Source organism: Mandrillus leucophaeus, unplaced genomic scaffold (genome assembly GCF_000951045.1).
Source record: "Mandrillus leucophaeus isolate KB7577 unplaced genomic scaffold, Mleu.le_1.0 Scaffold615, whole genome shotgun sequence".
NCBI classification, from domain to species: Eukaryota; Metazoa; Chordata; class Mammalia; order Primates; family Cercopithecidae; genus Mandrillus; species Mandrillus leucophaeus.
Genome location: NW_012106642.1, coordinates 111,034 through 137,141, shown reverse-complemented (window position 1 = coordinate 137,141; position 26,108 = coordinate 111,034). Strand labels below are relative to the sequence as shown.

Genomic DNA, 26,108 nt, shown 5'->3' with positions numbered 1-26,108 from the left:
AAAAAACACCTTGACTTTTGAGATCACATTATTTGCTGTAAGATAGTAATGTTTTAAACACACCTAAAATCTTTCAGCATCCTTTTGTTTATATGGCCCTACTTTATATACAGTTTAAAAAAAAAAAGCCCCCAAACTTAAGGTCGAAAGCAAGGGTGTCCAATCTTTTGACCTCCCTGGGCCACATTGGAAGAACGGTCTTGGGCCACACATAAAATACACTAACACTAGCGATAGCTGAGATTAAAAAAAAAAAACTCATGTTTTAATTAAGTTTACGAATTTGTGTTGGGCCACATTCAAAGCCATTCTGGGCGGTATGTGGCACAAGGCTTCAGGTTGGAAAAGCTTGGTCTAAAGTAAATGGATTTTAACTTTTATTTATAAGATAAATTCTAAGAAAATGTTTTAGATGACTTCAAAATAGAAAAAAGGTTTAAGCTCTTTAGACTATTCTGAAAATGTTTCATTATTAAATAATGCAGTAAGTACCATTTAAACTTCTACAAAACAATGGAACAAATCTTTCATGAACATAAACTTTAAAACTCAAGCTTTTTAAAAAATATATAAAATATATATATGAAGTATTTAAGTACACTTTCATTGTAGTTGGGAAATAAACTTGGCTCCTGATGTTCTGTATTTAAAAACTGTCAGTTATATAGTACTAAACAACTAGGAAGTCAATTTCTTTATCAACTTTGAATTTATCACTTGACAAGATTTGCAGTCATGAATTTCTTAGGCTTCACAACTTAGAAGTACGTTAGTGATCGTTGAGTCTTTTTTTTTGGTTTGTTTGAGATGGAGTCTTGCTCTGTTGCCCAGGCTGGAGTGCAGTGGTATGATCTTGGCTCACTGCAACCTCTGCCTTCCGGGTTCAGGCGATTCCCTTGCCTCAGCCTCTTGAGTAGCTGGGATTACAGGCATGCACTACCATGCCCGGATAATTTTTGTATTTTTAGTAGAGATGGGGTTTCACCATGTTGGCCAGGCTGGTCTTGAACTCCTGACCTCAAGTGATCCACCTGCCTTAGCCTCCCAAAGTGCTGGGATTACAGGAGTGAGCCACTATGCCTGGCCAGATCATTGAGTCTTAACTTTAATATGCAAATAAAGAAACGAAGATTCAGAGATTTAAAAATCATATAATTTATCTAAGGCAGAAATGAGATTAGGGCCCAGCTCACCTGACATTTTAGTGCCGTTATCTTAGTTGTCTTAAAATCCATTTATATTCGCAAATAACAAAGGCAGCATATTATTTGAAAATACACAACAATAAAAAAGGTGTAGCTAGTATTAAATATGTCATGAGCAAACTGTGTCTATTTTAAATGTATTATCACCCTAATTTTTCAGGGGATCTTAGTGCCAAAGACCCTCAGCCCAAAGTTTTCTGGTGAATTTGTTTATACTTACATTAGTATGTACTATTTTAACACCATGGATCTCAACAACGATTCTAAAGCAGTACTTGATTCAACTGCAGGTGATATTTAATTAGGTTGATGTTGTATCAATTCCAAAGTTACTCTTTCATATAACATCATCTATAGTCTTTTTGGAAGCTTAGTATTTGTGTTATTAAACTCATTGTAGTACTGTCAAGTACTCTAGATGCTTCCGTAGTAAATATTAAGAAACAATGCCTTATGTGATACTATTAACAGGTATTTTAAATCCTCAAGCTAGAAATGTTAAATTCTTCATAGAAAAACTTAAAAAAAGGCCCATATTTGGATTTTAATGTATGATGGTCTTTATTTACAACTTTATTGGCAAAAAAGAAAAGGGAAAACTTTTAAACAATTTAACACAGGGCATTGTAGCTGATCCTGTCAGATATAAGAAGTTCCATTTTAAATGTCCATCTAATTGTCCAAAGATATACAATACTGAATCTGCATATGCAGTTTCCTTTATGAAGTACAGTGTTGATGTTTTAGGCAGTCTTCTAAACATACAAATACAAAGGAAATGAAATCACTCATTAAAAACTGTGTCAAATGAAGGGTATTTTAAATGTAAGTTTGTTGTTTCTGGTAATAGCACATGCCCAAATGAAAACCAAAGATGGAAAAGCAGATACACTTCTCACTTGGGTGGACAGTTACAACAATCAATCATTTTCTGCAATGACCATTATATTTTCAATTTATCATGAACTACTCTGAACTTACTATGAGATGTAGCCAAAGTCAGAAGAGAAGACGTAGGGACAATATTCCTTTTTCGCAGGAGGTTAACTCCTCCAGAATCAGCATAGGAAATAAACATCCTGTTGATTCTAGGTGGAAAGAAATTAATGTAGTCAATTTCAACTCATGCTGAGCTGACTTAATTTTTTCAGCGACGTGTTTGATGTCATTCTTCTAAATCAAGTGTATTTAATTCTTCTTCTAGTTCATCCAAATCCTCTCCAGTGAAAAGATTTTCATCAACAGGAACAGCATCAATGGCTCCATTTTCCGGTCCCTCCCTTTCGTTGTCCTCTTCCAAGTCACTTCTTTCACCATTTTCAGCCCTACCTCCAGAAGCTTCACTTAATTTGTTTTCTAAAAATAAAAACTGGAATCAGTAAGGCATAGAAGCAGAAAACAACATTCTACATTAGCAATAGACAACACAGACTCATACTACACTTCCTCTTTTCCTTTTCTCCATGAAAGCCATTTCCCTAGAATTACTCCAGCAAGAACTGATCATTCTTTTCTGAGCTTATTTGTGCCAATTATCTATACCTAGTATAAAATACTGTTTTTCACTGTAGACATTTGACTACTTAATGGTTTATACACTTAAGGACAGGATCAGTCTTCTACACCTCTGTGTTCCCGACATAACCTAGCAATTAGATTTTAAATAGTCAATTTCCATATCATATTTTATTTGAATAAATGGTTATGGAAACAAAAAAAGTGTTTGTAATATAAGCAGTTACTTGGCTTTTGGTTTTGCAAGTAGTATTTAAATCACGCTGTTGTAATGCTGTGATTGTGACAGCAGAAAATCTTCATCATGTAATCAAATTGTTAAGAAAAAACATAGCGCTATACACAGCTACTTTTCCTTATAGATTATAAATAACTGAGAGGAAAAAAATGCCGCCTCTTCTTATTCAATGCCATCAACATTTACACAGACATTTTTTAACAGCCTAATTTAGATTTTAGCTATTTCAAACATCTCTGAAGACAAAGTCTTGGGAATTTTATAATCTCTGAATTATTTGCAGTTGTGCCTACTGTCACCAAAGCCCCTACTTCTACAAAGAGCAAGTCAATCTGAATACAGGCAAGACAGTGGTTTGCTAACACTCTCAGATCTTGGGAGGGCAAGCTGGTTTTTCAAGTTATAGTTTGTGTGCTTTTATTGTAAAAATAAGGTTCAGACTTTTCTGTCTCAGCTTTTGCCTTAATGGGCATTTCTTCTGCTGTTTTCTCCCAAACTTTTACCCCTTTCTTTAAGTACCTAACTCAAGGCACAATTAGACATAAATTATACCAACAATCCTAGATAGCCTTCCCTCCATTCTCATACCTACCTCATTATTTATACTTTCATGTCTTGCTTCTATAACTGATCTTTTATTAGCAACTTTTCCTCCTTACCAGATCCTCTCCCTCTGACCTACAGATACATTTAGGTTTTCCATATCCTAAAAAGCCCTTCCATGACCATGTCTTCCCTCTAAACATTAAGACAGAGAGGACTGCATTCATTTTTCTTCTCACTGTTATCACTGCAGTCTCAATGAAACTGGCACCTTATTCCTATAACCAATTACAACTATAACTTATTTATATTCTTTTTCATCCTACTTGCTTCTTTGGAAACTTGTTTCTTAATTTTTCTCTGACCTTCTCAATGTCTTTCCTTAGCATTTCTTCTTTTACCTACCCCAAAACACTGATGTTTTGCAGGGTGTTCATGTCTATACAATATCCCAGACAGTGCACTTTTGATAATCAAAAAATCTCAAACTCATGAGGTCTCAAAGTGAACTCATTGACTTTAACTCCAAGCTCATTTATGTCTCCTTCTAGTTTCCATTAATGATTTTAATATATACCCAGCTGCTCATGTCTGGCCTTTTACTATTTATTACTCTTTTTATATATGGTCAAACCACACATTTATGTTACCAGTCTGGTACCTGCACACATCTAAGTTTGCCAAGTCTGGTATAACCCCCTATAGATAATTTCCTAGTTCTTAAAATTAGGCAAAAGTTAGCATACTTACCATCTTTATCTGAAGTATATGTGCTGAATCTTTCAAGACTGGCTACAGTAATACCTGTTTCATCTACATCTCTTGGGATGTACAGGCTTAAATCTATGTCATTTACACTCACTGAATCATCAACCTTTAACAACAGATAGAAAAGAAAGTTGTTACAAATAAGAACAGTTTTCTTTTACTCCTGACATTTATCTTAATTAGCCAAAATTATCACTGATCCAAGTGAAAAAAAAAAAAAAGACCAATTACTGGCCAGGTGTGGACGCTCACAACTGTAATCCCAACACTTTGGGAGGTCGAGCTGGAGGATCACCTGGACTTAGGAGTTTGAGACCAGCCTGGGCAACAAAGCCAGACCTCGTCTCTATAAAAAACAAAAACAAAAGATCTATTGTCAAAATTATTTTTCCTAAGTTTCTTTTAAAAAGAATAGCAAGGTGGTATATGAAACTTCTTCCTCTGCCATCACATTTTTATATATAGAGTACGATTTTTTTCTTTCAACCCAGAGGCCAGAATTTTGTAAGTACACAAAAAATGAATAGTAACTTATCTGTTATTACTAAATCTGTCAACAACCAAATGACTGTGCTATTTTCTCATGCTCCCTACACTGTAGTTTTAAATTAGTGCACTTGTCCCATAACTTTAAACATAAAATATTAAACAAAAATTACTCTTTTTCTTTTAGAGAGAGGACAAAACATACTTTTTACAGGTAATACATATAGCACTCAACCACCTACTAGGCACTATTCTAAGTTGTATAAAGAACTACTAATTCATGAACTCATTTAATTCTCACAAACTCCCTATGATGTAGAGATAATCATTATGTCTGTATTACAGATGAGGGTGGAGGCCTAGAGTATTAATTTCCCATGGTTGGAGTAAGGATTTGAACCCAGGCACCGTGGCTCTGATGTTGGTGGCTCTTAACCATGTTGCGGTATTATTTATTGTTTCTTTCAATTAACATAAGGAGATTAGGCACAAAGCTTCCTCTTACCTCATCACCACCTGTTCCCTGGGTGTAGCGGGTATCATCTGCTTCCTCATCATCATCATTGACCAGTTCAGGACGAAACTCAAACACTTCACGACCACTGATCTATTCAGACACACAAATATATCAACGCAGGTCAAAAATCTAAACATTCCTTGTCATTGATGAAATAGGGACAAAATCTTGCATGACACAGAAAATTAAAAATGGAAGAATAAAGAATCAGTTTGGGTGAGTCTGAGACATACCACTAGTGCTTTCCCTGCTTTGAAGTCAGCTTTCCTTCTTTCCATATCTTGTTCAAGTTTATCAATCTTTTCTTGTCTTTTCCTTTTCTTCCAGGCAAGAAAAGATTCTAGAGTGATTTTGGTAACATTTGGACCTAGGGCAGAACGCTGCAACAATAAAGAGTTAATTTTTTTTTCCCACAGAATTCACCTCAAATAGTGTTTAGTAGCAGTTTCTCTTAATGTGATTAATTCCTTGCCCATGACTATCCTGAATATATTACATTTGAATAAGCTGATATATGTATATTTTTACTTTACATGGCAATGAGCAAAATGAGTATCCAGAGATACAAACACTAAAAATATACTATTCTGAGCTAGATTTCTTCTCAACATTGAAGATGAGTAAAACTTACTCGTCATAAGAAATTGTTTTAACATGAATCAATTGCTGAAAATAGTATAAAAAGCACTATAACAATATCCAAGTTTCACTTGCGTTTCTGAGGAGATGAGAAATAAAATTAAACAAACAAAAAAACACCTGCTTCTCAGGGCCAATAATCAAATAATAAATATATAGAACAAATAATTTGCTGAACACCTGCCAGGTATTAAATGCTTTATACATGCTAATGCACGGATCCCCACAAATAAGTGAACAAAGGGTAATGGGGAATTTACCAAAGATGAATAGCTAACAAGTGTGAGAACCAGTACACAAACCATCTCAAATATACCTGACTCTGAAGTCTAGTTTTCTATTATAGTACGTTATATCCTGACTGAGACACTAAATAAGGCAAAATGGATAGTTTTTAATATGCAACCCTAAATCTAATGTTTCTAATAATCTCAAAATTTTCATAGAATAAAAACTGTGTTTTGTACTAAGCCAAAGACAAGTGCTGAATATCCTCTTCAGACTTATTCCCTTCTATAAGCAGAGTGAGTGTTTTGAGTCCAGAGCTGATAAAACATGTAATTTAAAAACTAGAGTGTTGTCTTCTTCCATACATATGCTAATAACTAAAATACTAGTGAAAAAAGACAACACGGCAAAAAATCTAAAACTACAAAAATTCAATCAATCTGAGAACTAAGCATTTTTAGTAACTCAATGTCACAGAAACAATTTGATAAGCCAGTAGCTAGTACTTAAAAAATTGTTTCACAATCCTAAAATTAATGTCATGATTGGCTCATGTTTATGGCTAGGTTAACACTTTACATATACAAGAATAATTAAAGTAGGGCAATTTTGGAAATAGATCACAATATATATATTTTTTCCTTTCATAAAAGGCTATTGCCCCCAAGTGGTAAGTATTAGAATTTCACAATAAATACTGCTTTCAGTTTTTATGGTAGGAAAAGGATACTAGTTACCTCTCTCTCAATTAGATCTTCTAATGAAATTTCATCTTCTTTCTCTTCTTTCTTTTTATCTTTTTTCAACACAAATCCAGGAGGAAGTGCATGACGATACATGCAAATATCACCCCCTCCAGGGCATACCCAAAACCAGCCATACTTATTGTTTTCAATAGCTTCAAGGAAATGCTTGCACACCTATAGAGACAATATTATTCACAAGCGGTGGCTCAGTGTAAGCCATTTCCAAGGTAAATGCCTAAGTATATGGAACAAGTATAGACACAAGTATGTTCTATTACACAAGTACATTCTATTCATTTCTGTACATAAGGGTGCTCTGTCTAGCTTCTATTCTCTGCAGAAATGCAACATATGTATATCTTAAAATACCTAAAACAATGACAAATTCCCTTAAAGGGGAATCTATACAAAATTTTCATTTGTTCTAAATTCTAAATCATACAAAAATGACTTGTTTCAGTTACCCTTTGTAAATATACACCCCCAAATCAGAATATACAATTGGCTATAAAAAAATAAAATCAGGCTGGACATAGCAGCTCACACCTATAATCCCAGCACTTTGGCAGGCTGAGGCAGGTGGATCACCTACTGAGGTCAGGAGTTCAAGACCAGCCTGGCTAACATGGTGAAACTCCTACTAAAAATACAAAAAATTAGCTGGGCATAGTGGCACACGCCTGTAATCCCAGCTACTTGGGAGGCTGATGCAGGAGAATCTCTTGAACTCAGGAAGCAGAGGTTGCAGTGAGCTAAGATCGTGCCATTGCACTCCAGCTTGGGCAACAAGAGCCAAACTCTGTCTCAAAAATAAAATAAAAAATAAATAAATCGAATAAATAATTTTCTTTGGTTTGATCTTTCCTAAATAAAAACGAATCACAAGCAGTATACAGGAGCAAGGTACGAAAGGAACACAAAACAGAGTCACCCTTCACAACATGGATGGAAGATACAATTGTATTTAAGCCTCAAGTAATAAGCTTTGCAAGTAAGAGAAAATTAACAAACAGTATCCGCCTCCTACAACAAACATAACAGATGTGTATTAATGTAGTATTTAGAATTTTTCTAGCACAGCAAGACTTTTCACTGTAACTACACTATAAATATAGACATAAATGCAAAGTTTGAGATATAAAGAACCAATTTTTAATGGTACATTTCCTGGAATTAGAGCCACTACCTACCAAAAATTCATTCTGGAATTCATATGTAGTAATATTTTAAACCTTAACATTTAAAAATTTATCCCTATTGAAACTAAATAAATTATTAAGTGGGTTAGCTTAACAGGCCTCCTTCCACTCTATGCAAAAAAAAAAGGGATTTTTGTCTGGGTATGTAACTTTGTTTATCCATATTTGAGAAAGTTCACCTCAGAAAATGGCATTTAAGGCCAGGCGCATTTAAGGCCTGTAATCCCAGCACTCTGGGAGGCCGAGGTGGGTGGATCACGAGGTCAGGAGATCGAGACCATCCTGGCTAACACTGTGAAACCCCGTCTCTACTAAAAAATAGAAAAAATTAGCCAGGCGTGGTGGCAGGTGCCTGCAGTCCCAGCTACTTGGAAGGCAAAGGCAGGAGAATGGCGTGAACCTGGGAGGCGGAGCTTGCAGTGAGCTGAGATAGCACCACTGCACTCCAGCCTGGGCGACAAAGTGAGACTCTTGTCTCAAAAAAAAATAATAATAAAAATAAAAAAGGCATTTAAAGGACTTCAGTAACATAGTTTTATTCTTGTTCAGCTATTTCTGAACAAGAATCTACAAAATCTAACTTCTAAACTCCAAAAATAAAGCTTCATGTACCTTATCTTGATGAAATCAAAATTTCCAGTAACTTACAGAATAATCTAATAGAAAATAGCAGCAAATACCTTGCCACATAATTCTCCCTAATGATAAATATCACAGCAACTCAATTCAAGAAAAGGACATACTATTTGAGTTTTTGGTTTTTTCTTTTCCGCCTCACCGTGCTTCTTGTTCACTACTTCTTCCAGCTTTTTCTCATCCCAATTATCCATAGTATCTAAATAAAGAAATGAAGATTAAATACTGTAATTTAATCTACTACTCCCACAACACGTATCTCCTTAGACATGAATGATGTGTTATAAGACTCATGGCTTAATATTTTTCTTTTTCTTTTCTTTTTGTTGAGACAGGTTCTCACTGTTGCTCAGGAAGGAGTGTGATGGCATGATGACAGTCTACTGAAGCCTTGACCTCCCTCAATCAGCCTCGATTGATTGAGCTCGATCAAGTCCTCCTGCCTCAGCCTTCCAAGTAGATGGGACTAGAGGTATGCACCACAATGCCTGGCTAGTTTTTCTATTTTTTTTTGTAGAGATGGGGTTTCATTATGTTGCCTATGCTGGTCTTGAACACTTGGGCTCAAGTGATTCTTGCTGCCTTGGCCTCCCAAAGTGCAGGGACTATAGGTATGAGCTGCTGCTCCTGGCCTCATGGTTTTCTTAAAACACCAAAGGCAGAAATGAATAGTTTAAGATTATTCACCAAGGCCAGAACAGTGGCTCACACCTATAATCCCAGCACTTTGAGAGACCAGGGTGGGTGGATCATGAGGTCAGGAGATCAAGACCATCCTGGCCAACATGATGAAACCCCATCTCTACTAGAAATATAAAAATTAGTTGAGTGTGGAGGCGTGGACCTGTAGACCCAGCTACTCAGGAGGCTGAGGCAGAAGAATTGCTTGAACCTGGGAGATGGAGGCTGCAGTGAGCTGACATCATGCCACTGCACTCCAGTTTGGGTGACAGAGCCAAGACTCCATTTCAAAAAAAAAAAAAAAATTATTCACCAAAGCTTCCTAAGTACTTTGGACAAATTGAGAAGGTAGTACTGAAGGAAACAGTGACAGACAAATCCAAAATAAATCACTGTTTTTTAAAGTATCTTCATTTACTTAAAGGGTATATTATGGTAATTTTCAGATTTTATAAAACATAATAAACCCAATTAATTATTCTTTATAAACACAGTCAATTAAGATTGAAATGTTCTTCATTTAATAAATATCTTAGTAACAAACCAAAAGTATTAAACACTTATTTTTAAGATAATGTCTTAAAAAAAATTACCTTTTTCAAGTTCTTCATCTCTTGCATCAATGTAAACACTTCGCTTTTCACATTTTCTCTCCAGAGTCAAGTCATGAGAGAACTTACACTTATCTCCTTTAGTACACTGTCCTTGCTTGAAGAATGCACATACCACAGACTTGGGATCTGCACCTATGTCAAATGGTATATGGTATTTGTATTATAACCTGCCAGACTGTAAAATATGGATTCTACCTGAAATATGATTAATTTTGGTTAACTTATTTTCCATTCACTGATGTGAAAGGAAAATGGCACTTATGGGTGATTAGCAAGACATTTCTTTAAAGTTCTTCTTGTAGCATTTTATGTCTACTTTTGTTTCTTTTATTCTGACTATAAAAGGTGACAGAGAGTGGGAAACCAAACAAGAACATAGGATATTCCACAGGCTTTGTCTAATTGATGTCAATAGGGCAAGAGGCAAAACAGGAGGCCAGGCATGGTGGCTCGCGCCTGTAATTCCAGCACTTTGGGAGGCCGAGGCAGATAGATCATGAGGTCAGGAAATCGAGACCATCCTGGCCAACATGATGAAACCCCCGCTCTACTAAAAATACAAAAACTAGCTGGGCATGTTAGTGTGTGTCTGTAATCCCAGCTACTTGGGAGGCTGAGGCAGGAGAATAGCTTGAACCAGACAGTCGGAGGTTGCAGTGAACCGAGATGGTGCCACTGCACTCCAGCCTGATGACAGAGCAAGACTCCATTTCAAAAAAAAGAGGCAAAAAAGGAATGAACATACATGGCAGAACAGTGCCAAAAACTTGAGACATACAGTTTATTCAACTATGGCTTTGCCTTGGCTACTACCAAAGACTGAATGTTATAAATCAATTAGCAGTCTGTTAAATTACTAATTTTGCCTTAAGTGTGGGGCCCATGGCTGCAGTTCAGCTGTACAATGACACTGATGTGAATATATACAGAGGAACCATAAGCAACCCACTGACATAGGTAATTTTGATGAAGGGACTAACATTTTCATTGCAGACACAACTGTCTTATTATCTAAAGAAAATAACATCAAAATAAACAGTTTTTAGCATAAACCACATTTGATAAAAAACACACTTCTGAAATTTAAAGTTTACCTTTACTTATTTTTTGAGCAGCAACTACAGGTTTGAACAGCTCATTTAGCTCCTGCAATTCTTTCTTCTTGTCATCCTTCTTCAATTTCTTTTCAGCTTCACTCTGTGCTACCTATAATATTCCCAGGTTTAAAATGTAAATTTGATTGTTTACAAAACTGTTTTTACTGCATAGTTAGCATTAATATAACAAGACACTTGCATATTTATAGTCCTTACCTTTTAATAACAGTGTTATAATGGCCTTACAGTGTCTATTCAATGTTGTGGTTAAACGATTAAACAAAATTGTAATGATGGTACCATGCCTAGTTAAAAGCAAAAGCTTACAGCAACAAGCATTTATTAAGCATTTACTACATGCCCAGCATTTTTAGCAAATACTTTTCACCTGCAATATTCTTCTGTGAAAACAGCCCACTACCCAGAAATGTACAGGTTCATTTTGAAGATCAGAGAAACAAACATCCTGAAATGTACAGTCCCACATGATAATGAATTATACCACCCCAAAAACCTATATAGTGCCCTCATGGAAAAACACTGGGTTAGGTCAATGTAGGATATTAAACAAAACAACTCAAAACAAAACATGACATATAATATAGTTCCAGGCACACGATTTACATACCTAATATGATTAGAGGATTCATCCAAACATTTATATGTCAGGTCCTATGTTAGATGACAGAGAATACAATGAAAAGACAAAGATGCTTATTTAAAGAAGCTCAGAAACTAGCAGGATGACAGACACGTCAACAACTGTAACATAATATATAGTGCTCTGGGAACAAAGAATGCCCATATACCTGAGAAAATAAAATTGAGCCAATAACCTTATAAATGAATTCTTCTTGATGGGCAAGGAAAGAAATACAGAAAGGGCCAGCCAATGCAAAGTTACAGGGACTAGAGGGGCAAAGTATGAAAAACATCAATGAGATGCTTAGATTGTGTCAGTAGATTGAACAGAGTTCCACTGAACTGTTTAAAGTAAGCCAGTAACAAGATCAGGTCACATTTTATAAAATATCAAGAGAGCAAGTTTTGTGGAGGATAGACTGGGAATCCAAGAATAAAGGCAAGAGCCTGTTGCAACTGCTGCACACAAGAAAACACAAGAGCTTAAAATGAGCATTACTGGTGAGGATGGAGAAAAGGAGACAGAGCTGATAGGACTGTGACTGAACATGAAGTATAAAGGGGGAGGAATCTAGGATTATCATGTATATGGTTAGTGCTGTTAAACAAGACAGGGAATACAGGAGGAACAGGTTTCAGGGTAAGAGGTGAAGATGAGCTTAGTTTTAGACATACAGAATGCAAGATGCTTACAGAGCATCTGGGCGGAGATCTTTTGAAGGCAGATGGACATGCATATTGATTCCACTGAAATCAGAGGGTCTGCTTTGAGATAAAGACTTTAGAAATAGCAGCTTACAGATAACAATTAAAACTTTGGGTATATTACTCAAGGACAGCATAAAATGTGGCAAGAGCAAAGGACACTTCCTTGAAGAAAATCAACATGAAATGGGACTAAAGAACCTAAAAAGCCCAATAAAAGGACCTAGAAACATCAAAGAAGCAGACAGAAAACCAGGACAAAATATGTTCAAGAAAGAGGAAATTTAAGGAAAGGAATGGCCAAATGCTATAATTAGGTCAAAGGCATCCCAAATGCTGAATGTGACCCTATATGGTGGATGTGTTTAAACAGAAAAAATGTTTTGAAAGAAAAAATTTAAGTTGCTTTATTTTTAATAGAAGTATCCTTTGCTCATCAGGCCCATCTCAAACATTTGTGGGGCCCAGAGCAAGAATACAATGGAGGCCTACAAGCCATTTATCTAAATATTTAAAATTAGAAATCACGTTCATGATAAGTAAAATGTGGTCTGTAATCCTACTTCACAAATATACCTTATGACCTGGAAGGACAGGTTCAAATTTAAAATGCTCAGACTCCATGGAGTTCCACACTGAAGCACGGCAGTAACACAAGAGTCAGCCTGGGGCTCTTTTTTCTCCTCTTCCTACCCCATTTCATTCCACTTTGGGTGTAGGGAGAGGTAAAGGTGCAGGAAGGAAGGAAAGGGTATGGATGCAGGCACTGTTCAAACCCTTAGCATATGCTGTTGTTTTGGCTACCTCAGACATATTGGTAGCACAATGTACCTAGACAGAGATGGGCATGGTGGAGAGGCCTTTGTAGGCAGATAAACCAGGGTCAGACTGTTGTAGGAAGAGGTGTTGCAAAATCTGGGTAGGTACATCCCCTTGGCTTCAGTGACTCCTTACCTGAGGGGAGACAGCGGTCTGGAGAAGACACATATATCACAGGGCCTAGACCAGGATACCTCCTGTCCAGCCCTAAGAGCAGCACTACTGCTCATTTCCGATGTTATATATGATGGGTAGGTATCCCGCGTTCACAGATAAAAGTCCAGTTATCCACGCAAGTATCAAAACTATAATATTAAATATACTATCAAAGCTAACTACCAGCACACAAATTTAATAACTTTCCCAGGTTTATGAATTCTAATATTACCACTCAAAACACTTCCCACTAGAAGAAAAAGTTGGGGAAGAGGAAACAGGATTGAAAAAGGGGCTAAGTGAAGAAAGTGAGTTCTTCTTACATATTGATATCTATATTCACCAGAAAATTTACATTATTTTCTTATTTAACCACCAGAAGAATCCAACAAGGAATAACTGCACTTCCACAATGCATATAAAGACCAGGGTTGCTATTTAAGGATCATGTAACAAAAAAGATAGGAAGATTCACACCCAAGTCTATCTGACTGCAAATTCTCAGCTGATCTTCCCGCCGCGGTCTCCCCAAGTGCTGGGATTACAGGCGGGAGCCACTGCATCCAGCCACGATCTAAACATTAATTTTTATTAAACCAGGCTATTAAGTTAGCAGTTTGGAAGAACAATAGTTTTAGATTCTAGAATCAAGCTGGGAAAATGGATGTGAAAGGAAAGTGTTGGGTCACTGATTTGTAGACAGCATGAGCAAGAGAAACTTATTTATCTCACAAATACATATCAGCAGATTTTTAAAAAATCTGTAAACACATGAGAAATTCTTTATTCTCTCCTACATTACAAAAATGTGTTTCCAGAAGTTAATGAAAAGGATATAGAAACGGTGGAAAAAATGTACTTTAAAAAAATACAGATCCATGTCTATGAAATCTTTAGAAGTGAGAGGTCTAAAGAACCTGAAGAAAAAGGGGCTACATTTCTTTCAAACCAGTTGCCAATGGATAAACTCATTTTAAAATTCATATGAAAGAACAAATGCCTAAGAACAACCAGGAAAAATAGAAAAGGTATACCATTTTGGGGAAAAGACTTGCCTTGAGACTTTAATGTACAGTCAAGTACAGCATTATGACGTTTAGGTCAATGATGGACCACATATGACAGTAATCCTATAAGGTTATAATACCATATTTTTACTCTATCTTTCTATGTTCAGATACACGAATCATTACTAATGTGTTACAACTGCCTACAGCATTCAGTACGGTAACATGTTTTATAAGTTAAAAGCCTTGGAGCAACAGGCTATATATCATATAGCCTAGGTGTGTAGTAGGCTGTAATATCTAGGTTTGTGTAAGTACACTCTGTATTATTTGCACAATGACTAAATCACCTAACGACACATTTCTCAGATTGTATTCACATCACTAAACAACGTATGACTATGACTGTACGTCAATAGTGTTATTTCAGTGGGATAAATAATGCTGGTGTAAGCAGCTATTCTTTTAAAAGAAAACAAACTTAGTCTGGGCATGGTGGTTCACATCTGTAATTCCAGCACTTTGGGAGGCCAAGGCAGGCAGTTTGCGAGGCCAGCCTGGGTGACACGGCGAAATCCCATCTCTACAAAAAACACAAAAATTAGCTAGGTGTGGTGTCATGCGCCTGTAGTTCCCAGCTACTTAGGAGGATGAGGTGCGCGGATGGCTTGAACCCAGGAGGCGGAGGCCACAGTGAGCCAAGATCACACCATTGTATTCCTGCCTGGACAACAGAGTGAGAACTTTAAGATATATAAAATAAATTTATATGATGAAATATAGACTATAAAAAAAAATAATTAGAAATGATCTAGGAAAAACACACAGAATCCAGTGGCAGGGGAGACCTTTTAACCATATTTTTAAAAAGCTAGCGATGTAACTGGCAATATTAAACTCTATATATACATATAAGTTAAAAATTGGTGCATGGCAAAACATAACTGAAATATCACCAAATATCTGCAATGCAGACAAAAGGTATCTCATAAATTGACAAGAAAAAGACAACCAATAAAGCAAATAATTTCAATAGGCAAGTCACAGAAGTGCAAACTCAAACAGCTAACAGGTATACAAAAGACACTCTCTAGTAGTGAGAGAAACAATGTAACACTAAGATATCACTTTATACTTATCAGATTGGAACACATTAAAAAGAACGTTAGTATCTATTGCTCATGTACTACAAATGAAAATGTGAAGTACTACAGCCTCTACGGAAAGTGATCTGGCAAATTTATAATATTAAAATTAGAAATCCATTTCCCTTGATCTGGAGTCTGTTACCAGACAATTTATGTCACAGAAATAAAAGCACAAACACATGTAAGAACTCCTGTATTTCTTCTAGAGGTGGTCTTAGCGTCAGAAAGCTGGAAACGCCGGGCGCGGTGGCTCACGCCTGTAATCCCAGCACTTTGGGAGGCCGAGGCGGGCGGATCACAAGGTCAGGAGATCGAAACCACGGTGAAACCCCGTCTCTACTAAAAATATAAAAAATTAGCCGGGCGCGGTAGCGGGCACCTGTAGTCCCAGCTACTCAGGAGGCTGAGGCAGGAGAATGGCGTGAACCTGGGAGGCGGAGTTTGCAGTGAGCCGAGATCGCGCCACTGCACTCCAGCCTGAGTGACAGAGCGAGACTCCGTCTCAAAAAAAAAAGAAAAAACGAAAGCTGGAAACAAAGTGATCACTTATGAATAGTGAAATGGATGAATATAACACACCTGTACTGTAGAATGGCATGCAGTCATTATTAGAATAAATGAAAGCTATATCACAATGGCTTGGACAACATCCAAGAGGTACTGCAGGTAAGGAAGGCCAAGATGCAAAAACGTTTCGAGTAGGATTCTGTTTTGAAATACAATTATATAATAATACCAGACATTTTATCTGAAACAGAGGCTGTATTAATATTAAATTCACAAAAAGATATGGAAATTTAAATTACTTACCTGACGTGGATTTTGTTGACCAAATTTAACTTGATGTGTGACAGCCTTAATAAACTTCTGTTGCTTTGCTCCTTTCTTATTCTTCAAACCAAAAGTTTTGTCCTACATGAGAAAGAGCACAGAAATATCTTAGCAATTTATGTTACCATATATTTCCTCCAATGATACCTAAAAATTATTCTTTTATTTATTGATAATTATTCTTTACTAACATAAAAACATGCAAAACACTGAACATCAAGTCAAGGCAATATATGACCTTTAATCATCACCCAGATTCTTTACAATTCAATACGTACTCACTATTATCATCACTAAACCTGTTATTCTATGAAGCTTTTTCTAAAGCCTGTTTTGGATTATCAGTTCTATGGGATGTGCAAAGTTCTTATACCGGGATAAGAAGTCCTACAGTTAAATACATTTAGGAAAACACTTGATTAAAAGGATTCTTAATTCTTAAGCACAAGGTATCTTACAGCCCTTATCAGAGGGAATATAATATGCAGTGCCTCCAAATCTTCCTTTGCAGCAGAATCCATTTTTACTCAGAGTATCTTGAGAGGCTATACAATACTGAACACATGTTTGGGACTACTACATAAGAAAAGGAAGATACACTCAGTTCTGGACTGGTTTTTTAGTTAATAAATGTTATCCTCTCAAAAATAAATTTAATAAATTGAATCAAACTACTGAAATGTATACATTTCTAGTTATTGCTAAGATGGAAATATTGAAAGTATGTAAACTAAAAGCAACATTTTCTTTAAATCTGGAATATTAATACAATAACCTGGTAATATTCAATATAACAGCAGCTATCACTTATGGAATGCTCATTATGTGCTAAGCACTAATGGTGATCCTTGGCTATCTACTCATATTTAGTTAGTATGCAGTATGGGGTTGGGGGGAGAAAAATATAAAAAAAAATAAGTATGCAGTACAAAAACATTTAGAAGCCATTGCACAAGTATGAGTAAGTGTGTGTGTGGAAGGGGGCAGTGGTCTGTAGTGGGCTGAATTTTGGAATGCCCCCCAAAATTCAAGTCCACCTGACCTTAAATTTGACTTTATTTGGACGTAGGTCTTCACAGACGTGATGAGTTAAGATGACATCATACTAGATTAAGGTAGGACCCAGATCCAGTAACTGGTGCCTTAATAAGGACCACACAGACACAAAGAGAAGGAAATGTGAAGACAGAGGCAGACAGACTGGAGTGACACTGCTATATAACCCAAAGAAGGCCAAGGATTGCCAGATGCCACCAGAAACTAGGAAAAGGCAAGGAAGAATTATTCCCTAGAGTCTTCATAGGGCGGGAGCATGGCCCTGCTGACACTAATTTCAGACTTTTAGCCTCCAGATCTCTGAGAGAATAAATTTCTGTTGTTTTAAGTGACCCAGTTTATAGTTATGTTACAGCAGCCCTAAGAAACCCATAAAGCAGGCTTGACTAGTGAGCTTCTCCCTAAGGTGAATGCGTGACAAGCCTGACAAGAAATAACCAAATGCTAATATCTGAAATATTTTTTTTTCTGGGTCTTTTCTGATTCTCTGGAGAAAGATCCTCTAGCTGGGAGGGTAGTAAGTTAACTGTAAACAGGAGAAGACAGTAGGTAGAAGGGGTCTCAGTTTACCATACAGATTTACTAGCTTCCATTTTCAGGCTCACATCCCACCTCCTCTGTGCTTAGTGTTTTGGAAGCAGAGAGGCCTGTTCCCCGCCACTCCCTACCTCCAAGGAGACACCTCCTGTTTCTTGCAGAGGTGGTCACCTGGCTGAGTTGTAGTAGGTAAGAATTATTAATTACTCCTAACACTTTTAACTTCTAGTTTTCAACCTCTTGCCTTCTGTATTACCTAGTGCTTCCCATTGCTGAGGTTTTTTTCATAATTTTGTAGAGGAAATGCACTTGATTTTTACTGGCACACTCCTAGACAGGCACTCAGACATAACCGCTCTGCTCTAAGTCAGTTACCAACTGATCCATCCACTGCCAATCTTCATATGTTGAGGTTCAAGATTATAGATGTCTTCTAATTTCAAAATAGAATTTGTACTTCTTTCTCATTCTCTTGTTTATGGGTGGTTTTAGAGAGGAAGAAGAGGCAAAAAGGTCTTCTCAAAGTAATCTGAGACCTTTTAGTATGAAACAAATTAAGTGGCCATTTTATAGCCTTTATTTTGCTATTATTTCTAAGGGAAAGGAAAAAGTAATAATGAGTAGAAAGTATTATAGAAACAAAATACCACCACGTGGACAAGCTAGAGATAGCAAACAATAGTACTGAAACAATTAGTATTTAAAAACATCCAACATGACATAATGTTTATAGCAACCTCAAAATCAGTAAAAGACCTTTCAATAGTCTTAAAACAAAAAAGTACAGAGGGTTTTGCTTCTAAATGGTTATCTCTCATTGGGAAATATCTCTTTATTAATGACATCTATCTCCATATACCAAAACTTTGCTTTCCTCTACTTAAATGCTTGTTTCATGATTTAACATCCCAACATGGTATTATACAAAATTCTACATGAATTTTCTACAGCCTATGTGTATGAAAAAAGGTAGGATGCACACAAACAAGTTGGATGTCTCTGCACTGAGCCTTTTACGGATGGCTTCCCTTGTTTCTACAAAGTTTAACACTCAATTCAATTTGAAGAAAGATGGTCAAGATAATGTGATATATACAGATGAACACAGTGCAGCAACTAAGTATAAAATGCCATACTTTTCCTTTACAAAAAGTGAGCTCTCACGGGAGGCAGAGGAGGCTCTAGAAAAAAATATGATCAGGATTAAACAGCATCTACAGGTGCTCTGCCAGAGAAAATAAACGGGTTCAACCCATGCTCCACCTGTAATTACAGAGAAGAAACAATGAATAAATAAGGCCAAATAGCAAAGTAGATACTGCCAGATAGACTTAGGAAAGAAAAAAGTCCCCTAAGGGGACCTGGCCAGTAAGAAAAGAAAGTACTCACAATGGTAGTTACTGGTAAAGGTGTATAAACTCCAGATCCCAGAAGGAAAAAAAAATTCAGGTTTCATTACACTGCTCTGGCACATAAATGACCAGTTTAAAGAGATAATAAGTGAGTTGTGTTCACCTTTAAGTTAGAGCTCAGAAATTAACATTTTTCCACAGAGAAAGGGGACTACTTATTCATCTAGCATTCACTAAACATAACCCCTGAATATATACTTTATTGAATCCTCTCAACAATTCTACGATACACAGAAACTCAGAAATCATAAATTCATTTGAAGGTAAGTCAATAAGGGGCTGGCTGTATAGTGCAAAGATTTAGAAGTATAAACTCTGGAACCAGACTGCCCAAATTTTAATCCCAAATAGAGCTGGGTAAATTACCCTCTTTGCCACAGTTTCTTATTTGTAAAGTGAGTCTCACTTAGGGTTGTTGTGCAAGTTAAAAGATTTACCTCAGAGAGACAGTGGTGGACAGCAAGGACTCTAAAGGCAGACTTCCTGTGTTAGAATCCCTGGCATAGTTACTCGCCAGGTTAGTAAACTTGAGCAAGTTATTTAATCTCTACGCATGTTTTTAAAACCGTAAAAAGGGTAATAATACGTATCCCACTGAGAGAATCAAAGGAGCTAGTATATTTATCACTTGTAGTTGGCTTGTTTCTCTTCTCTCCTTCTCCCTAAACACTGAGAACCTTGTCTGGCCCAGTAAATGTTAACTATTAAGTCATAGATGATATTTGAACCTAGGTATATTTCACTCCAAGCAAATTCCTTGTTCTTTCTACAGTTTTTAATAAACTACTTCCCAGAGACACCTTGTTAAGTTATTGAGCTGGCTGGTGCTCAATAAGCTTTCTAAATATCACACTGCAGATGTGAGATACCAATAGCACCTCTTGAAAACAGAATGATTTGCAATTTGGAGAAGTTCAAAGGCTTCTTCCTGAGTTTAGGACAGAGCCTTACCTAAAGATTAATCTGAACTATAAGGTAGAAAAAAAGAAGGTTACAGTCAACCCAAACCACAGTTAAAATAAAACTAGGGGAATAATGGTCCTCATTGGATTAATAAGGTCTCAAAAGTTAACGTGATAGTAAAGGAACTTTGTGTTTTATGTGTGTTTCAGAAGACAACTTGGGAAATGAATACATAGGAGTCTAGAAAGTGGGTAGTAAGAAAAGGACGACTTCCTGAGGCTCCAAGAGCCTTAACACTCAGTGAATTCCAGGCTTCTCTTAAAACTCCCCTCCCATCTCTAAGTAATCCCATTCCTTTTACGGGCCAGCGTCCACTCCCTAAATAAGATGTTTGGAAAAGGGAAGCAGCGGAAGGGCAGGTCCACACTGAATAGTGCTCCAAGATAATGGGAGTCCACCTCTTGAGACATTCGGGTAGGCAGAGGCTGTCACTGTTTTATCTCGTTAGTTTTCTCCCACATGCACTAATGTATTTTTGTTGTCCATCCATGCAATACATATTACACAACTGGTTAATCCACCTTCAAGTAATCAACATTTGATTTTGGCTGTTGGCAGCTGTTCTACACTGGCAACCAATTTCTCTTGCTCCATCCTTCACAACACTTGGATCCTGTCTCTATAGGACCCTATTACTATTTCCTTGCTGATACAAGTTCTTAGCTGGGTATCATTTATTTGCTTGCCCTAAGCCCAAGATTATTTCCCTCTTTCCATATTCAAACTTTCTATTGCTCAATGCTGACTCCATTTGTCACTAAATTTTAGTTGTAAGAAAGAAAATGGCATATGCCATTTCGGACTAATGTGTTAATTTCTAACAGAACCATAATCTTGTTTGACATATTCATTTCGGAAAGCATTAATAATACAAATGAATTTATAAAGTTTTGGGGCATTTGAAGAGGTAAATAAAAAAATGGAGGCAGTATTTAAAAATGGGCAAGAACTAAGCACTGTATAAACAGTGCAGATCGGTCTGATTATTTCCCCCAGTTTTTATTTAGAATACACTATCAAAATAGGCAATAAGAATAGCTGCCATTTACTGAATATACACACCATATGGCAGGCACTTTACATGTATTATCTCAATTAACTCACGGGAACTAGCTGCATTTTGCAGATGAGAATTGCAGTCCAGTTAGATTTTGTAACTTGTCTAGAAATATAGAGCTAGTAATTTGAAACATGGGACTCAAACCCAGGTCTCTGACTCCAAAGCTAGTGCTATCTGATGTCTTTTTTACTTCCTTAGTGTTCCCAAAACCTGCATGTTGATTTTTGCACAGTGAGGGTCCATAGAGGTGGCAGCAGAACAGGTACAGAAGAGGAAAGAGGTAGGTAGGGCAACCATTATTTTCAAGTCTATTGAAAAATGCTGTTTAAAAATACATGTTTTAGTTAACTATTAATTTTGAGCAATTTAGAATTTCAGGTCATACAGCTATAAAACCTCCCAAAGTTAACCAGATTCTGAAATAAGTATCAGTCTTTATATGTCAAAACAGACTATAAAAAAGTAGTATTTCCCCCTCCAAAATTATAACAGCCACAGAGATCAATTGTCTTCTTGGAATAGTCACTGAGACGTGCTAGGCTTTTAGGGAAGTTTAAAAAAAAAAAGTTGCCTGTCTAATGAAGCAGACTACAACATTTCCTAACCAGGCTGGATTAACAGAATAGTCTCTATAAATCTAATTTCACAAATGCTGTAACTTAACATTACAAATCAAAATATTGTTGTACCTCTCCAGTAGTAGCAAATATTAATGTTGCACATGAGTCTGAAAAACTTTATTGCAATATTTTTTGAAAAAGCTCATCAGGTCCCTGGACCGGAACATAAAAGAACATCTAGATTACAAGATGTCAGGCTAGGAGGACCTTCTTAAAGGCAAGCAGACACATTTCAAAGGAAACAAACTATGATCACTGAGAAACAAACAGAAGATCTGAACATCTTGTTCACTAGGAACCCATACCCAAATCTCAGTCTTCAGAAAGAAATCGCCTCAAAGACATACGTCCAACGGTACTGCAGGTTAGGTTAAAGAATGATAGTACAAAATACAAGAAAGCAAAATGCAAGCATATTCAGCAAAAGCAAGAAGCTCAACAACTGCAATTACCTGAGGGTGTAGTCAAGACCAGTCCTTCCAAGAGAAATACAGGCACAGCACCCAGATCTCCTAATGATGCCTATCCTGTAGCTCTAATGTATACAGATGATTGGACACTCTCATGCCAACTCAGCGTATGCCCCAAGGTTGAGGTCCCTACAGATGACTCCATTAGCCACAAAATAATTCATTCTGGCTGCCAAGATTTTAACCAACACTGCCTCTAACCCAATTTGAAATCCTAAGTTTGTTCTTCAAGCGTCAATTATAGTATCTTTTGGCTCTTCCAAGTAGAGAGAGACACTAAACACAAAAGGTGACATATTGTAATGATTCTCATACAAGAGAATACTTTCCAGCAATAAGGAGCATACTAGAAGTATACACAACATGGATAGATCTCAGAAACGCTGCGTGGTGTGAAAGCAAAAAGAAGGACACAAAGGCTACCTACTGTGTAATTTATATGAATTCCTAGAGTGGTAAAAACTAATCTATCCTGTCAAAAAAATTAGTGGCTGCACGAGTGGAAAGAATTAAATAGAGGCACAAAACAAATTTAGTGGGGTGATGGAAATGTCTCAAGTCTTAATTAGGGTGGCAGTTACCTGGGTGAATAAATTCCTCAAACACATAGAACTACACATCTAGAACCTATACATTTTATTTTACATAAGTTATACCTCAACAAAAAATAAATTAAAAAACATTATATTAAATGTGGAAAACACAGAATCAGGCTTATTTTCATCACTTTGTTAGGATATTTTTAGTTAAAAAGTGCAGTTGTCTTATTTTGCATCTCTCTTTGGCGATATCTTCATTATTGAAACTAAAATTGCTTTCTCTTTACCTAAAAAATAACTGTCACAAGATGACTAGAATCATAACAAAAGCATCATTTTAAAAGTTGATGGATACTATAAACAACTTTCACACGTAATTCCTTAAAATAAAAATACTAGTTCTACTAATTAAAAATAAAACAATTAGATATAGAGAAAGCCCTACAATGCATAAAGTATAATTTAAATTGTCTAAATTGTTACATAACATTTAATTTCAATGGAAGTCTTACTTTGTACCATGGTCCAAACTCAAGGAAAACAACATCCCTAAAAGGTACTTGGTTTTCATAAAAGTGAATGCCATCCGATCAGAAACCCCTGAAATTTACCTAAGTGCCCCAAATCCAGGTTGTTCAAATAAGGTAATAGAAAACACAGATGTGAAGGTAATATTTTGTTTGTAAGGGTCTGGCTATAGTACTTCATGACAGTTTTAAACTGGACAAATTAGCAATAAGAATACCAGTTCGGCTTCAAAGTTGAACTTGACCAAAGAAATTCTTAAGCATTTTCTTAAATCCAATGAGCAGAACTTACACCTTATGCGGTGAAATGGTCATAGCTTTTTCTAATTATATTCAAAGTACAAGAGGTCCTATTTAATTATGAGGAGGGTTAATAGCAGAAATAGAGGGAAGAAATACCTCGTTGGGGTCTGTATGGTATGTTTATGTAATGTCAAATATGGTTCATCTTTTAAGGAAACTCACAATTCAGTTGTTGGAAAACAAGTGCAGAACATGTAAGAACGTCAATAGGGTTCCTTGGCCACTAAAGGGCTACAGGCTCAATATGTTAAACGAATATATACACACACACACACACACACACGTATACGTATATACGTATATATATACACACACACACATATATCTCAAACAGTGTCACACAATTAGTGACACTGAAACCTAATCTCTTTTAAGGCGTTATTCTATTTAATCCACTTCAGAATACAAGTATCAAGCGCTGCGTTCAAGACCCTGGGTTGTGATGGAAAGTCCTTCCATTCTTTATGGGACTTCAAACAGTTCAGAGGTGGATCGAAAAAGCCACCAAGTAGTAATTTGTTGGTTCGAAAGCACAGTACCACCCCTGGGTGACGGGTAAAGAAATAAGGAACACAAAGACTCGTCATGAGTCGGTCTTCCAGAAAGACGCTGGCCCAAGACCGTTCAGCGAATTTCTTCACACACAACCCTGGAAAATCTCCTCAATTCTGAGAGGACTAGCGAAGGATAAAACCCTGTGGCAGTCCCGAGGGGTCATTTAGCACCCGGGTGCATGGGTGGGTGAACACGGGCGTGTGGGCGGAGAGGCAAAGCCCAGGTGCGGGGGCGCCAGCAGCGTCACTATAGTAATGAGAGACAGCTAGCGTCATCAGGGGCTGGAGAAGGGACAGTGGGCCACACAAACCTTAAGGGAGGAACACGTGGCCCGAGGAAGAGAGCCGGCTCCCAGAGAAGCCCGGAGCGGGGAAGTGGCTTTCCGGAGGGCTCGCGGCACGAGTGGGGGAGGGGTGGGTACTCACTTCGATAATCTTCTCCTTCTTTTTTTGCTCCGCCTTTTTGCTGCCCCCGGCCTGAGCCTGTTTCTTCGGGGGCATTGCGGAGACAGATGACACCGGCCAGACTTAAGCGCAGCTGAATACTGTCAGGGGTTCTGGCCCTGCGGCAGGAGGAGGAGGACCGGGGCCTCACTAGCCGCACCGCACGGAAAGCGAGTCGCTCATTCGCCCCGCAAACGCGGCCTTTGCGACAGGTCGATGTCGCAGAGCATAGTGGGTAGCGAGGAGCGGCTCCCGGAAGCGGAGCTGCGCGTGCGCATCCACTGAGTCCGACAAGGAGGGGGCAGGGACGGGACGTGGGAAAATGACTACGCGTCACACGTGAGGTCGCGCATCCGATAGGCCCTTTCCAGATGGCAACAGGCCTGAGGATGAATCTGGGCGAGCTGGTTGAGTCCATGCGTTTGTGCTTCCTCTCAGTTAACTTTCGCTTACCATGGGGCAACTTTTGTCTATCGTCGCCTCACCTGGAAACTTTTCCTGCCGGCTCAGTTAATGGTCCCCTGTACCATCCCCATCCTGAGTGACTACTGAGCAGCCGCAGGGACTCGGGGTTGCTCCGTGACCACGTTACTCAGTTACCTTCTTGTTCCTTGGAGAGGCGGAGCTGAATGGCCTGTGAGTGCAGTGTACTTCAGATTCCTGTGAAGGATTATGAAAAAAATGGAAAAAGTTAACTTTCATTTGAAGAGCATCTGAGATGGCGTCCCAGATAAGGAGGCACTTGAACTCCTTAGAAGTACTGTATTAAGTTATTTTGAGACTTTAGGAGAGTGCCTAGGTGATTCCTAAAAATTCCTTTATAATGTGAAAGTAACCAAACTTAGTTTGAACTTAAAGTACTTGGTAGCTCCAGAAATTGCTTGGCACATTACACACGCTATTTCATTTAGTTATCACAACGACACTTAGGTGGGAATTGTTACTGTTTTCATTTTATAGATGAAGCAGAGAAAGGAAGAAAGATACCCAAAGTTATACTAAGGGCAGAGCCAGTAATTGTAATCTTGGCAGTCTGGCTTCAGCCTATATGCCTATTACCTAACATTACAAACTTAGATCCTGTTTGAAAAGGTACTTAAATGATGAATGGGACCCATTGATACTTGTACAAACCAAAATACTGGTTTTTTTAAAATGTACAATGCTTAGCTGTTATTTTTAAAAATGATTATTTTTTATTTC

The 26,108-nt window shown here is 37.4% G+C and overlaps 1 protein-coding gene across 1 annotated transcript; it reads right to left on the bottom strand.

The window, feature by feature from the left end:
• Positions 1 to 1,741: 1,741 nt before the first annotated feature.
• Positions 1,742 to 25,198, bottom strand: ZC3H15 (zinc finger CCCH-type containing 15). Its single transcript, XM_012000069.1, has 10 exons — positions 24,888 to 25,198; positions 16,400 to 16,501; positions 11,110 to 11,221; positions 9,995 to 10,147; positions 8,828 to 8,919; positions 6,877 to 7,059; positions 5,506 to 5,652; positions 5,261 to 5,362; positions 4,252 to 4,375; positions 1,742 to 2,561 (listed from the first exon to the last, which is right to left on the bottom strand). The coding sequence occupies exons 1-10, from the start codon at positions 24,960 to 24,962 to the stop codon at positions 2,371 to 2,373; spliced, it is 1,281 nt and encodes a 426-aa protein (XP_011855459.1). The 5' UTR covers positions 24,963 to 25,198; the 3' UTR covers positions 1,742 to 2,370.
• Between the last annotated feature and the right edge of the window lie 910 nt (positions 25,199 to 26,108).